This window comes from Porites lutea, chromosome 9 (assembly GCF_958299795.1).
Source record: "Porites lutea chromosome 9, jaPorLute2.1, whole genome shotgun sequence".
In the NCBI taxonomy this organism is placed as follows: domain Eukaryota; kingdom Metazoa; phylum Cnidaria; class Anthozoa; order Scleractinia; family Poritidae; genus Porites; species Porites lutea.
Genome location: NC_133209.1, coordinates 27,087,652 through 27,102,225, shown reverse-complemented (window position 1 = coordinate 27,102,225; position 14,574 = coordinate 27,087,652). Strand labels below are relative to the sequence as shown.

The following is a 14,574-nucleotide window of genomic DNA, read 5'->3' as shown; positions in this document are numbered from 1 at the left end:
GTCTAGAGCAAGAGTTAGGTGCGAGCGGAACGAGGACTGAAGCCCGAGCGTAGAAAATCTCTCCTCCTTTTTACTATTAATTTGCATAATCTCTGAGGAAAGAAGGACGACCGCGCTCGCAGTCGGCGAGCAAGCTCTCCCTGGGACGGTACCTCCAGCTCTCCCCACCGCCCCCCGGTCAGGTCACTGGACGAAAAAGTGGATTTGCTCAACTTTGCTCCTTGCAAATTGCAAATATGTAAAAACTGAGGAGTATATATATGGCAAAGATAGTAAAAGTGCCATTTGCATACCAAAAACTAGGGGGTGCAAATAGCCAACCACTGGTTGCCCCGGCGAAATGACGCCTGACGAACTAGCGCAGAAATTCTGCATTGTTGACGTGTCACTACCCAGATTTGGGTAATGCTTATGATGTACCAATTACCATATGTATTAACCACTGAACGATCATCTCGATAGCAATGTCTTTATTTTTTCAATCTTAACAGTTAATCAATATTTTGTCCCATAAAATGAGGAACCACCTGTTTGTGTCCTCTTTTACAAATTCATCATGAATCACCATACTCAGTGTTTCAATCTATATTTATAGAGCTTTAGATTCGAGAACGAGGAAGACTACGGGGGCGAGATTTAACTTACAGTTTTTTTTTTGCTTATGCTCAAAAAGTAAACAACCCAGAAAGCTTCATCTTCGTTTTTTACACCTAAAAAGTTAGTACGGTTATTTATACTGAAGGAGGTTAAGCCCTCTCCCGATCGCAAAATGATAAAACCACGAACATTTGATAACTTGTTTCCGCCGCTTTGACACTTTCTCAAAAACCTGTACTAGAATGACCACGTCTATCGCGTTTTCCGCCAAAACGACGCGGGTTCACGCGTGGCACGCACTACTTGGCACAACGGCGGCGACGGTTACGATTAAAAAGTGAATTCACGCTTCTTCACGCCCAAACTTTATCACGCTTATTCCATCTCGTTTACTTCGTGCAAATGTTTTTGGCCTTGAATTCTAAAGGAGTCTGTTGAAATCCTATATATGGTGTAACCGCTGTATCAAAGTTTAGGAAAAGAAAAACAAAGTTGTCTTGTGTTCCCGTCCTCGACAAAAACGTGAATTTAGGCACTTTCACGTTGTATCGGGCAACGACGGCAAAGAAATATACACAAAAGCGTGATGCACGTGCGAAGTTGTTTTCTAATCTGAACCCATTGCTTTTTTGCCGTTCTCGTTGTCGTCGCCTTGTCGTTGCTTAAGCTCTCTATTGAGAAAGTTACCTTCTCCCAGTGATGTAGCCGTCCTCGTCTTAGAATCTGAAGGTCTCTGATAGTACCAGGCCAACTTAGAGGCCACAAAGCGAAGCGAGGGGAACTAATGAAAACTCAAAGTTATAGTGAATCATGTAACCTGCGAAGTCAAGTGTGGAAAGCAAGCATTTTAAATGTGTTGACCGTGAAACAACCGTGTTAATGAGCCGTCATACACGGTTTAGGTGATTGAGCTCTGAGAATAAAAAGACCTTTTCAACTCTAATGGCCTGGTTGAATGTATAACAATATCGTCGAAACCACACCTATCTATGATTAATCTCGTGGTCGCTATCCACTTGGTCTAACTGGGTTCTGAATGTCAAGTCCTAGGAATAAGTGACTGAGAAAACTCTTTGGCCTTTTAAGTATGTGTACCCAGTGCCAGAAGATCTGTTTGAGAGTTGGTGACTTATTCTAAGTTGAGACAAGTGGTTAGTTCTATACACGGGTTTGAAAAAACCGGATGCAGGTAAATTGGAGAGGTTTCTCACTCTCAATTCAGCAGTAACAAACATTGTACCTCATATTTCAAAAACTAAAAATATGTTGCTGACATCAACAGCGGGAAACGCGTATTTAGCTTGAAAGGTGCTTGAATTTGTCTTGCTATATTCGGTCTAATTCAGTCCCGGTGGATTGTGGTTTTGAGAGCGAAATAAGAGTTTGTCTTTTAAATAATAACTTATAAGGAAATTCTTACTGGCGCTATTTTTAACAAATAACTTAAAACGTGACTGTCCAGCTTAAGAGAATTAACTCTACCTCCACCGTCGTTTCGAACTAAAAATTCTAAAACCTAAGCACCGTCTAATGTCTGATAAAACCCAACAGGATGTTAAAAACAAACTTTTCTAATAACAAAGTCTAGTATCTTCTGGCGCAATCGGTGGAACAGAAAATCTTGTTCTTCCTTGGATGACGAAGAAACTGCCTTCCAATCAGTGATGTCTTGCACATTGCGCACTTGAAGCACTCGTCTCGCGCATGCCAGAACTCTCCCTCGTATTCGATCCTCTGAGCGTCTGCGCCAATGACGTTACGGCATTCTGAGCATTTCTTAGCGTACAGGCGATTGTAGCACTCCATGCAGTGTGGATGCCCGTCACGTGCAACGTACAGTAGCCCACCCAGATCCCGATCACACTCGTAACAACAGAAGTGCTTGCGATGCCAGTTACGGTCTTCGGCCTGAGTGTATTCCCGGCTAAAGATCAACTGCAACAAAAATAGGTTGTCTGTAATTTACTGAAGAATTTGTTGGGATTTTTTGGGGGGCTTTAGCCTGTATGGCAGGACATAAGAATTATGGGTACCAGAAATTGCTGCGCGTGAAAGAGGAAGACACGAGCGGGGAAAGACGAAGCTCTCCCTGACCTTGACTGGTCGGTGTTCGTGTTTGCTAGCAAGTACTGCCCCGTTCACACCAACGCTTAAAAATGTTTAAAACCTGTTTCGTTAAACATGGTATAAATTATTTTGATTCCTTTGTAACAGCTACCTAAAGGTTTTGGTCGACTACAAATTTGGCAAAAATGAAGGCACAAGTCCAAATTTTACTTGAAAACCTGGTTTACAGTCGACTCTCTCTTAACGGACACCTCTGTAAGACGGACTTAACTTAACTTTCACTTTAACTTTATTATTCCATCGCTCAGATAGTACAAACTCAGTAAAGCCAAAGCCGGGGGCTTATACGGCCTGTGGTCAGAATGACAGAAATTATTTTTTATAGAAATGAAAACTGTAGGCTAAACTACAAAACTAAAACAGGATACAAAACTGAAATTAAAAAAGTTTACATGCATGCAGTCCTATAACAGTCCTATAACTAGTGACAAATAAACTAACAATAAGCTATGAGAATCCTACGCTAGTTCAATTTAGGCTTAAAAAGTGAAGTTTTAGTTTCTTTTTGAAGTTAGTAGTGGTAAGGCTGTCACGGACAGTCAAGGGGATATCGTTCCTGGAACTGTTTGTAAAGAGAATTTTTCCTTTTACAAGAAGTGAAGAGACCATTTGAGAACCAGGGTTTTGAAGAGCGGTGAGGTTTAGAACATGCGGGTTGAAGAGGAAATGACATACTGTATGCCGAAGTAAGAAGACTAGAGAATGTGTCATAAGATTCATTTACAGAATTAATGGAATAGACTGAAGACCAGTCAACACCTTCCAGTTTAAACCTGAATGCTGACATAGTTGTTGAGTTAATAAGACGTACAAATCTCTTTTGGCGTGGTAGCTCAACAATCATTTTCAAGTGGGTAACTTGAAAAACTGGGAGTTGATCAGATAAGTCAGTGTAAAGAATGCCGCTATTCATGTTAAGTTCCAGATTGTTTGTAAATATGGACACCTCTGTAAAACGGACACGTCTTAGAGTTGGTCCCTTCCTTTCTTCACTCCTTTTATTTGACTCTCTACAAGACGGACACCTCTCTAAGACGGACACATAGTGCCGGTCCCAAAGGTGTCCGTCTTAGAGAGAGTTGACTGTAGATATAAAACGTGTTCCTGGTGCAAAGCTTATGCTTTGCTACCGCAAATGGGGCAGGTTGATTGTTGACGCTTTGACCGTGAATAGGGCTTTGGAGCTGTCAGTAAATCACGTTGAAAGTTTAGGATGTTTCTTGGTGCCGCAGGCGAGAAAATACAAATATATGGTTGGTGTGGTGATGTGGAGTTTGGTGTCTTTTCAATCATTTGTATTACAGCTGTACGTCATTTGGTGATCGCAACCGTCCGCAACACGACCAAGAAACAACAAAGTCTATCAAACAGTAACATAGACATAAGATTTTCTCACCTCATCACAAGCAGCACAGCGCGGCTTGAACATCTCAGCGTAGTGTCTGCCGCAGTAGATGCCTCCATCCTTGTAGAAGTAAATCAGGTCCACCAAGAGATTGTTACAAATCTGGCACACAAAGCAGCCTGGGTGCCAACATCTACTCTCTCCGGCACGAGAAGCAAAAACAGCAATCTCTCCAAGGCCGATGTTTTGACGACAACGAACACAAACCTATGAGGAAAAAACACCATACACTTTCAGATAGTAACCACAGTGTGGCAACAGTTCTGTTTTTTTTTTTCCAGACGAGTTATCTTTTAATAAATGTGTACTTGTTGGAAAGTGTGACGGTACTGATGTGATGCATTGGGGCGCCATGAAGCTGCAAGAACGAGTTATATAATTAGCTACAGTGTAAGTAATTAAACTACACCCCTAGCCCTATAAACAACAGGTGCTTTTAAAGGACAATGAAAGTAAAGGTTTTTCAGAGCTTCATGGCTGCAGGATAAATAAAATATGAAGCTTTCTTAAAATTTCCCATTTTTGTTTTATGCATGCTTAAGTGTAACAAAAATGTAACATTAAACAAAATACATTATTAAGCAGTAGTGTTTTTAGGAGCCGGTGTCGCTCGGATGTAATCTATAAATGAACCCCTGCTCTTTGCTCTGGGCCCCAATGGAAGTTGCTGCAAGTGCGCTTTGAATTTCCCTTCAACCTGAATGGCAAATTGACAATGGCTTTTTTAACAGGCCAGTCATGGTACATACTCAAATCCTGGTACACAGGTGGGGACCCAGGACAAGGATTCCGGTCCTGGCTTGCAGATGGACTTAACCAGACGTTTAGTTTCGTTTGTGGGGCAAGCAGTCTTTAGTCTTTCAAGAAACTTGCAGAGTGAATCAGTGCTACAATGATTATAGTAATACATGTACATACCCATTTAGAGACAGGGTTGGTTTTCTCTCTCACATCTCCTACACCCAGAGCATTTTGGTTCCTGTCATCACAGAACTGCCTCATGCTGTCTCTTTCAGCGTCAGTTAAATTGTCGCAGTAGTTCTCATCATGGTCATGGATTGGTAACTGATACATCATTTGCTTGCGGCGATACTTAGCACCATCACTTCCAACTTTAGGTTTAACCTCAGGGGGTAGCGACTCCATGTACTTCATTAGCTGTGAATAAATCACAAAAAAATGATTAACTACTTTTTAGAAACAAGAGGCAGGAAGTTTTTTTTGAGGAATGCAACACTCTTTAAGCTGGAATTTCTTAGAAGTTGTGAATAAAAATAGTACTGGAATGGTCAAAGATTTTGAGCATAATCAACTGTTATCACATTGGTACAGTGGCCATGAATATTTGCCTAACTGATGGCCCTCACTGGAAACCAAAAATCAAATAATAATATTCTAAACATTTTCTAGGGGGCACGCCCCTAGACCCCCCCAGACACTCAGGCCCTTTGGGCCTTTCGTTACATGGCTGTTGGCCATGTTTCAGGATGCTACAACTGGAATCTTTCAAGTCATGCCTGCTCAAACTTGTGCCTGCTTCAAAACTTAATAGAAAGGCTTTATCAAAAAATAATTTATTTAGTAAGACAAATCTTGGATACCTACCACACCCTGCTGCAGTCCGGGGGGAGTCCATGCAAACTGCCTGGCATACTCAGACCGCTGAGTATTATTTGCTTCTTCCAATTTACGGAAGTAGTCCCTAATGTGTCCCACAGGGGAATCTTTGGAGAACAGACTGTGTACCACCAGTTTGTGGGCCTCTTCTTCTGCACTCTTGATATCATGTTCCTCTGGTTTACACTTGCAAGTTTTGCAGATTTTCCTGAGAAAGAGGAGAAACACTGAGTACAGTATGTTATCTCTCACCTTGCGAACACCCCACTATAACAGACACCCTGATGATACGGACAGTAGCTAAGTCCCCGGCAAAAACAAATTACAGATGTTTGACTGAAATAAACTCCCGCTATTACGGACTCTCGCTAAAGAGGACACTAACTTGAGGTCCCTACAGTGTCTACTATATTGTATAAAGGGAATTCACTGTAATTCTCTTTGCTAGATAAAAAGCCATATCTCTACCAGGTTTCATGGCAAAACAGCCAAAAAGTCTCCTTAAACATTATTATCTGACAGTCAGGTCATGATTTGTCCAAAGAGTGGATAGTAGAGTTGCCAACTGGATAAAAACTCATGAAATAAGCCTTAGACCTGGCCAAAATTGTTCAAGGTGGAAAGCACTATCCACTGGGTAAATCTCTATCCAGAGGATAACACATTATTATTTTCCCTAATACCTATCCACTGAATAGTGATTTATCTGGTGGATAGCAGGTAGGGTTTTCATCAAGAATCCAAGTAGCTGGAGATATGTGTAATGTTACAGGAGAAGATTTTGAAAGAGGCTCCCTGTCTGAATTAAAAGTAGTCATAAGCTACTAACTGAATGTTAGTCGGAGAATTGTGCGTAGTAAACAGAGAATTCTCTGATCTCCGATGGCTAATGAACGCCCTAAGTAGGGCTTGAAAAAAGTCGCGTCCGGCAGTCCGGTACAAGTAGATTTTCTTGCTGGGCACCCACTGGGTAAGTAAGCTTTAAAAGTTACTTAAGGGTAAGAGCAAGTCATCCTATGGCAAATAATTAAAGACGAGCAAGGAGCAGCCTCGGCAAGCAATATGTGAGAGCTGCTTGCAAAAAGGACAGGCTTGAATACAAGTTTTTTTCTTGAGCCCTGGGATAGTGAATATTTGAACAACCAGGAGCAGGCCTTCTGGAAGGGAGAAAGGATATAGAGGATATTAAATGGCTGAGCAGGGATACGAAATTTCTCTTCAAGTGTTGAAAAATATTTCTTCAACACGAGAAGAGAAATGTCGTATCTCCAAGCGGCCATGTGATGTTCTATTTATTACATAAACAACAATGAAATACCAAACCGTTTCACTTTAATAGCTTTTTGTTGTGAAAGGCATGATTTATTATGTAGCCATAGCAACAGTGATCTTTTGACGTATGAAGATAATTTGTTACTTTCACAAAAAAGAAATTGTGTTTTCGTGCGAAAGCTCACATGGTATTTCATTGGTGTTTTTATAATAAAATAGTTTATTACAATCAATACAGATAAACCAAAGAAACTGCAAGAAACTCAAACCCGACAGCAATGAGAAGCATATTAAAGCCCCACCTTCCCCTCCCATTTAATTCACTTCCCTTTTAAGTATGCAGACAGCCTCATTGGAGAGTAACATTACCTCCAGAAGTGCAAATCTAATCCACCTTCACATCTCACAGGTCCACATTTCAGACAAGGTGCTCCAGCATTTCTCTCATGACCTAAGGTAAACTAACAAATTCAAATACTATATTAAAATATAAATATGTGCATTTCAGTTTCAGCCAACTCTGAAGGTACAAAATTAAAACTTCCTGCAAATAAACTTTTGGCGGGAAGGTCCTGATGAACATACATTTTTAAAAATATGAACAGCAAATAGAGTACCCCTGTTTGTTATGTATGGTAAAATATCATCAAGACACTTGAACTGTAATAATACAACTTTACATGTTTTTGCACAACACGTTCTGATGGTACATCCACCATTATGGGTTGTGCACAAGAATAATAATAATTTATTGCAAGTTTTGATCCAAATAAATTTTACTGGTTATCTGGCAATAAAGCAAAGAGTTTCTAAAGGCTAGTCATGAAGAATTATGAATCAAAAACCATAATAAATTTGGTCATTTTACACACACCAGTTAAGGCTGCTGCTTAACAGTCGTTCGGTTGCCAGAGACACCTACGATTTGCCCACAGGCGACCAAAATAGTTCAAACAAGGAGCCAGAATGGGCAGCTAAAACTTATGATTCTCAGGCTAACTCCCCGTAAACACACAACAAAATTCCCTGCTCACTCTGCACTTTTAAATGAAAAACGAAAACGTTTAGTTGTCAGCTGAGGTACATGTAAAAAAATATTTCCGCTGATAAAAGGTTAACAAACAAGCACTTGTTTTGAAATCCAACCACAGTGCAGTTGACGTTTCTCGTCCGAAAATGGTGTCAAATGATCGAATTTAATTCTTAGAAATGCCTTCGATATTAACATCATGACTTTTTTCCCAGCATTAAAAACATTAGGTCACTATTGCATGTAGTAAAAACTGACAAAAAGTGGTGACGAGCAGACAAGCACGAGAGGTTTCAAATTATATGTGTCATACGGTTAAGTCCGTATAGCTAATTTAACTTTTTCAAGTTCTAGTGTTTTCAAACGTTTTCTATCTTGCTATGAACACGAACGGTACACACAAAGGTTTTTTTTCTCATTTATAAAGCGTTATCTATGCCTCACTATTCTTTGCTGTACGTTTTGTTGTAACTTTTGAAAGGCTCGCTAAAGCATTTCAGTTTTTGAAAATGATTTACGGCAGCTATTCAAGATCATATTTCACTCTCTTTTTAATTTACGCCATCGCACCCGACACACGTAAATACATACCTGTTGGTTGGTGCTTTCACTGTACATGAAAAATAAATCGTTTCTCAAAATCCTTTCAGTTGGTGAAAATAGAAAATGTTGGTTTCTTGAAAAGCGAGATTTGATTTTTGCCTTTCAACACTCGATTGGTTCAAGTCTTCTGTTTTTGTCTCGTCACGCAATGCTCCCTTATAGCATTGTGTGACTAGACAAAAAGGGCTGTGAGGGAGACTTGGGTTTTGAGAAGCGTGAATCAAGTTTTAAGGATCTGGTCATGACTGTCAACTTAAGATACAGAAACTATCGATAGGGTCATTTTGGTGAACTAATTAAAACTACCAAGTTAGCTTTAGACACCCTGGTTCCACTGTTCTTGAAATACAATGAAGGAAAAAAACCTCTGGCACAGAAAAAAGGAAATTGGCCATTGAATGTTAGCTGACCCTTTACTATGCAACTATTTGTGCCCTTGAGTTGCGTAAATTATAAATTTGAAGTTTATCGATCAACCAATTAGTGTACCAGTTGTTGCACGTTTAATAAAGTTACTTATTTTGTTTGAACAGACTCCTAGAAATGTCGATCGGGCTCCAAACTTATTATTTTAGGAGCTCGAAGGCTCCAAAAAAATTTTCTTAGGCAGAAACCTTGCCAGTGGATAAACTTGTAACTTTCAAGAGAAATTTACAGGCAAGATATTGTTTTTTTGTAAAAAAAAAAAATGCGTATCTTTTGACTTTGGTTTTTAGCAGACAAGGAATAAGAAGAAATTTGAAAAAGACAGAAACATTATTACACTGGAAATAGAGTGGAAAGTGTTCATGTAAGATCTGCAGTTGACATGTTGGATGAAACAGATTTAAATGGTCAGTACGGCAATTCAGAAAAATAATTTTGACTTTACTGTCATTTTAAATACGTAAGTGAGCATTCGTTAATTTAATCTTAGAAATCAACTCAAAAATTTTCCCTTTTTCACTCCTGCAAACTTAATCCTTATTAACAATGCTTTTTCCACAGGTTGGAAAACTAGTTTGTAAATGTTTTCATACTTTCTGAAGCAATTAAGACTCTGCATAAACCTTCTGAGTTCATGTACTTTGGGAACCATTGACAGGGTACTTGGATGAATTGAAATAATTTTGTCATCACTCATTGCTTGAACTGTCAAAATTGTTGAATATATTTTTAGTTCTCTAACCTGAACATGAAATTTGTTTTCCATGAGTGTTAACGTTCAAAGCAATATCGGCTCTGAATACATTTATGGTGGCTAACTCTATTTATCTTAAAATCAGTGTTGGCAAAACCAAATTTACACTGCCACTCTCACAAAATGGACATAATATAATGATATAATTATAACCTAATGTACATTCAAATCTTAGAATGAAACTGACTACCACTCCAGTGTTTTCAAAATCAGCCGTCGGCCGTCGCATCTGACGGCAACTTTTTGATTTGCGACGCCTACTTTCCCTTAGGTAAATTATATGACAAATAAAACTTTTGATAAAGAGTGGTAAGTGTTCACAAAGCTGTTGCGAGCAAGCAAACTTGAAATTTTTCTGGGGAATTTTGCCAAAACATCTTGAGTCTGCTTTTAAAATACGTTCTCTGCGTCATACGTTGAGTAAACGTTGAGGACGAGTCGAAGACTGGGTCTCAGTTACAGGGAACATTGTAGTTAGCGGTTTCCGAAGCTCTCTATATAAAACGCCACATTTCGTCTCCAAGAACACGGCAAAATGGCAGAAAAGCGACAGCGTGGTTTATGGGAGATGTGGTCGCTGACAGTGACAAACAAGAAAAAGAAAAAGGATGCTGCAGGTAATAATGTGGTTAAAGCGTACCCTAACATTGTGGTTAATAAAGTTACTAAAAGCATCAAAATTTATCAGTATTTTCGATATCTAAAATTTGCTAGTTCTGCGTCTCAAAATGCGGGAAAATGCACCTCCAAGAGTCTAGAAATTTAAAATTTCCTGGGGGGGCATGCCCCCAGACCCCCCTAGAGAGTAAGGCCCTCCGGGCCTTGCAACTCCTACTCAAATAAACGCAACTCCTACTTCAAAAACTGTTGAAAACCCTGCACTCTAAGAAACAAAGCAATTGGTGAAAATAATATTACCTTTTTGGCTATGTGTACGGTGTTCGCTTACAAACCAAAGTTCGAGTGAATCAGGATACTTTTTGCATGATTATGAATTAACGCTCCAACCAATTCTTATGAAATTACAACACTAGTATAATTGCAATGTTTACTAAACTTTAGTGGCATTTATAGAGGTAGGAATGGCATAATTCCAAAATTATAACGCGAATTCACTTGTGTGTTGACCCCTCAAGCGTTACATTAACGGCGCTGAAATGTAAAATGTTGTGCACCGAGCAACTTACAGCCAAACTTTGTCCGGTTTTTTACTCAGTCCGACTTGCACATAAAACAAACACTTGTTTCCCATTTTTTCCAGCAGATTACGAAAATTTTAGACATGTTCTTAGCATGAAAAATGATGACTTACCGTTGTCCAACATGGCGAACACAGAAACGAATGTTTGCTACAAAATCCTTCGTGCAGGATATTGTTTACTCGTTGTCACGCAAGAAAATGTCTTTTCAAGATGCACAATGACCAAAGAACATTTTTCTATAAGCCATTTACCTAATTTTTTTCTCACCGCACAAAACGAGTGTATTTTACTCTGTCTGAATGGCATGTCCAAGGCGGCCATCCCGAGAAGTAATACGGTGCACTTTTTCGGTGCACTAGTGCACCAAAGTGCACTTTTTCGGTGCACTGGTGCACCAAAGTGCACTGTCATTAGTATTTCGGTGCACTAGTGCACCGAATACTAAATAGCAAGTGCACTAGTGCACCGAAACAGTGCACTTCGGTTCACCATTTCGTACAACACATTTTCGACTTGTTTACTAGAAATACGTAAATCGCAGGACCTCGCGAAGGACTTCGGGGAAATGGCAAGATAAGACAATAGAGAAGAAAATTTATAAAATAAAATAATCTAAAAATCTTAAGCTATATAAAGAAACATAACAAAACTACAATAACTAAAAAGAAAACTAAACGAAAAGAAATAGAAAAAAAAAGGCAAAGAAGCGAAGAGAAAAAGTTGATTTCGGCGGATTCGAACTCGGTACCTTCGGCGCGCCGGGACTGCTTTTGTTACCACTAGGCCACGTGGAACACACTATCGCAATGGTGGAAAATATATTGTTAAACCCTTTCCCCTACAACTTCCGCCAGCGCTACCTGTATAAAGTTGATCGAGCCGTATTAAACATGAATTCAAAGATATTTTTCAGAAGAATTACTGGTGTTTGAACAGTGAAATCCCAACGGAAGCCCAACTTTAAAGCCGATACGGTATAAACTCGACTGCGAGCAAAACGTGTTTGTTTTAGTTTGATGTCTGCTGTGCGAACCCAGATAACTTTCCACGACATTCTTCAGCTGCGTGAAGGTAAGACATTCACGCAATCGAATTGACTCAAAATTTTCGATAGGAACCTTTCTCACAATCGACGGATCTTCAGAAATCCTGTTCCACTTTTTGCAAACAAGAGAGATGGTTCTTCGAATGAGATGAAACGAAATAAAACTAAAAATGCGTAAAATCACGTCTTTGGGAAGCTGATCAGAGCTGATTAAACAACATCGTCCAAAAGTTAAAAACAAAACACGATGTGACTAGCGTTCTAGAGACTGACAATCAGTGCACCGAACTCGGTGCACTAGTGCACCGAATTCAGTGCACTTGGTGCACCGAGTTCGGTGCACTTTTGCACTAAATTCGGTGCACTAGTGCACTGAATTCGGTGCACTAGTGCACCGAATTCGGTGCACCAGTGCACCGAATTCGGTGCAGTGCACAGTGCACCGAAACGGTGCACTTGGCCTATGTAACGCTTTTGGGAAGCAACACCGTACACATAGCCTTTTATTTTGAAATACGGAAAGCTAGAGTTGCATGTACATGGATAATAAAGCTTGATGATTTGGTTTGGCATAAAATTTGCGCTTCTTTCGTGTTAGTTTGTTTGGTCATACTGTGATTCATCATCAATCATACCCCCCAAGGAGCAAAAACTTTGTTAACGTGACTAAATATATAGACTTGCTCATCGTAAATACCTGACAATGTCAGGGAATGACACCACAATAAAATCAAACAGTTTTGCATACAAATAACGCTCACAACCCAAGTCCATTTAGTAAATTCAAATGACCGAAGCATCACTGAATCTGACGACTAACATAAAATAATAAAAAAGCTTGTGCTAACCGCGCACTGTTATCTAACCAGGCAGATATATGATGGTCAGATCGACTGAAAATCGTCAATGAAACATTCTCAAAATTAAGCAATGTTATCGCTATTCGAATTTATAAGATAGAATCCGTTAGATGTCAATATTCCATTGCGAAGCATCGAATATAGGCAAATTGCTACTCAAGAGCTATGCGTTCACATAGATGCAGATCGAAGTGTGAGGTCGTGTCACATGCTAGATCTTCGTCGTTTAGCACGATGACATACTTCCAGGATTATGAAAGGTAAATCCAACGATAAAACTCGTCTCCTCTCTATAATTTCAACGTATTGCTAAGCCATGTTAAATTGCAACAACAATTCGCGCGACTGACCTTTTTAGGGAGGTGAAAATTGACAGCCTCTTCAGAACTTCCATACATTCTCTCGACAGATCGGAAAACTCTGTCCTGGATATCCTTCTTGAGTTTCTCAGGTCAAAAGTTCGATAGAAAAGTGACTAACGATAAAATTACGTTTCCTATTATTAGAGCAAATGCCTTCCAACTTCCCTCCCAAAGACGTCAACGGATGTGATTCGTCTTGGAAACTCGCGAAGAATGCTGGGTCACGCAAGTGATCTAGGGAGGGGAGACAGGGGCAAATTTGCAGCCAAACATGGTTGACTTCAGGGATATGTAAAGTGTATATGCAAATCAAGTTTTGAAAACTGAAATAAAAATAAAAAAAATAAAAAATAAAAAACAAAGGTCGAAGTGAGAAACGTTATGTTGAGTTCTACAGCAGTAAAAAGTGAGTTGGTGGAATAAAATTGTAATTTTTAGTTGCTCTGCAAAGCAGTCCCCTTTCTTCGGTTTATAAAAGGTGAACAGCTGAATTAATCGCTGATTGGGTAAACAACAATCGGAAAAGGGTGATCAATGTCCCGTTCTAAGGACTGCGTTCCGGAAACCATTTTACTTCTTTATGCATCGCGATCTACTCGTTTGAAAAGTCAGTTAAGTCCAGAAATCAGCGTAAGCGGAATGATTTATTTCTGTTTATTACAGGACCATTTTAATCAGTGCCTTTTCCTACCGATTTAATGATTCAAGGTTATTATTTTTTTGCGGAGGTTGTAAAACCGCTAAATTGACGGTGCCATGAATAGCCCACTATCTTGGTCCAGCTGAAGTCGTACTAGGTCCTTTTAATAAAGCAAACAAAAGATGGAGCGGGAGCACATAGCTCTTGTAAAGGTTGATTAAATTAAACCTATTTCAAATCATTTTAAACCTTTGAACACCGAGCATTCTGTTGGGTGGAAAGTAAGCTTGTTTGGCCATCATTCAACAACCATACCGAAGACTTCAAGCTCGCTCAAAAAGATATCGAAAGATAGCTCATACTGAAAAATTATGACCGCAACGAAAACAATCGACGGACAATAAGCTTTTGGCATAAGATTATAATATCTTTCACGATTTTTGACATGACTTATAGACAGACACAAAGTAAAAAAATTACGTACGCTTAGCAGTGAAATTGTCAGCTTATGTAAGCTTGGGTTATCTTAGAACATTAGATACTTAGGAATAAGGATGAATTTCTTACCTTCTCGCGGGGCATGGCACTCTTCTAAGTTTCAAACCGTGATTTCTTTCTCCAAACAGATACGATC

At 39.4% G+C, this 14,574-nt stretch overlaps 1 protein-coding gene across 3 annotated transcripts; it reads right to left on the bottom strand.

Moving 5' to 3' along the window:
* Nucleotides 1–455: 455 nt before the first annotated feature.
* On the bottom strand, nucleotides 456–14,574 carry LOC140947464 (testin-like). 3 transcript variants are annotated; one of them, XM_073396574.1, is made up of 6 exons: nucleotides 14,508–14,574; nucleotides 7,388–7,479; nucleotides 5,735–5,954; nucleotides 5,048–5,287; nucleotides 4,121–4,336; nucleotides 456–2,532 (listed from the first exon to the last, which is right to left on the bottom strand). In XM_073396574.1, the coding sequence occupies exons 1-6, from the start codon at nucleotides 14,520–14,522 to the stop codon at nucleotides 2,182–2,184; spliced, it is 1,134 nt and encodes a 377-aa protein (XP_073252675.1). In that variant the 5' UTR covers nucleotides 14,523–14,574; the 3' UTR covers nucleotides 456–2,181. The 3 variants fall into 3 exon arrangements, with proteins under 3 accessions (XP_073252675.1, XP_073252674.1, XP_073252676.1); XM_073396573.1 differs by lacking the exon at nucleotides 14,508–14,574 and adding an exon at nucleotides 13,289–13,492; XM_073396575.1 differs by lacking the exons at nucleotides 7,388–7,479; nucleotides 14,508–14,574 and adding an exon at nucleotides 13,289–13,492.

Bases quoted from the DNA above. Each gene is read 5' to 3' on its own strand.
- LOC140947464 (XM_073396573.1), bottom strand. From the start codon at position 13,336: ATGTATGGAAGTTCTGAAGAGGCTGTCAATTTTCACCTCCCTAAAAAG. The intron at 7,480-13,288 runs GTCAGTCGCGCG...TGAATTTGTTAG, and splicing joins ATTTTCACCTCCCTAAAAAG to TTTACCTTAGGTCATGAGAG. The intron at 5,955-7,387 runs GTAATGTTACTC...CCTCTTTCTCAG, and splicing joins TTAGATTTGCACTTCTGGAG to GAAAATCTGCAAAACTTGCA.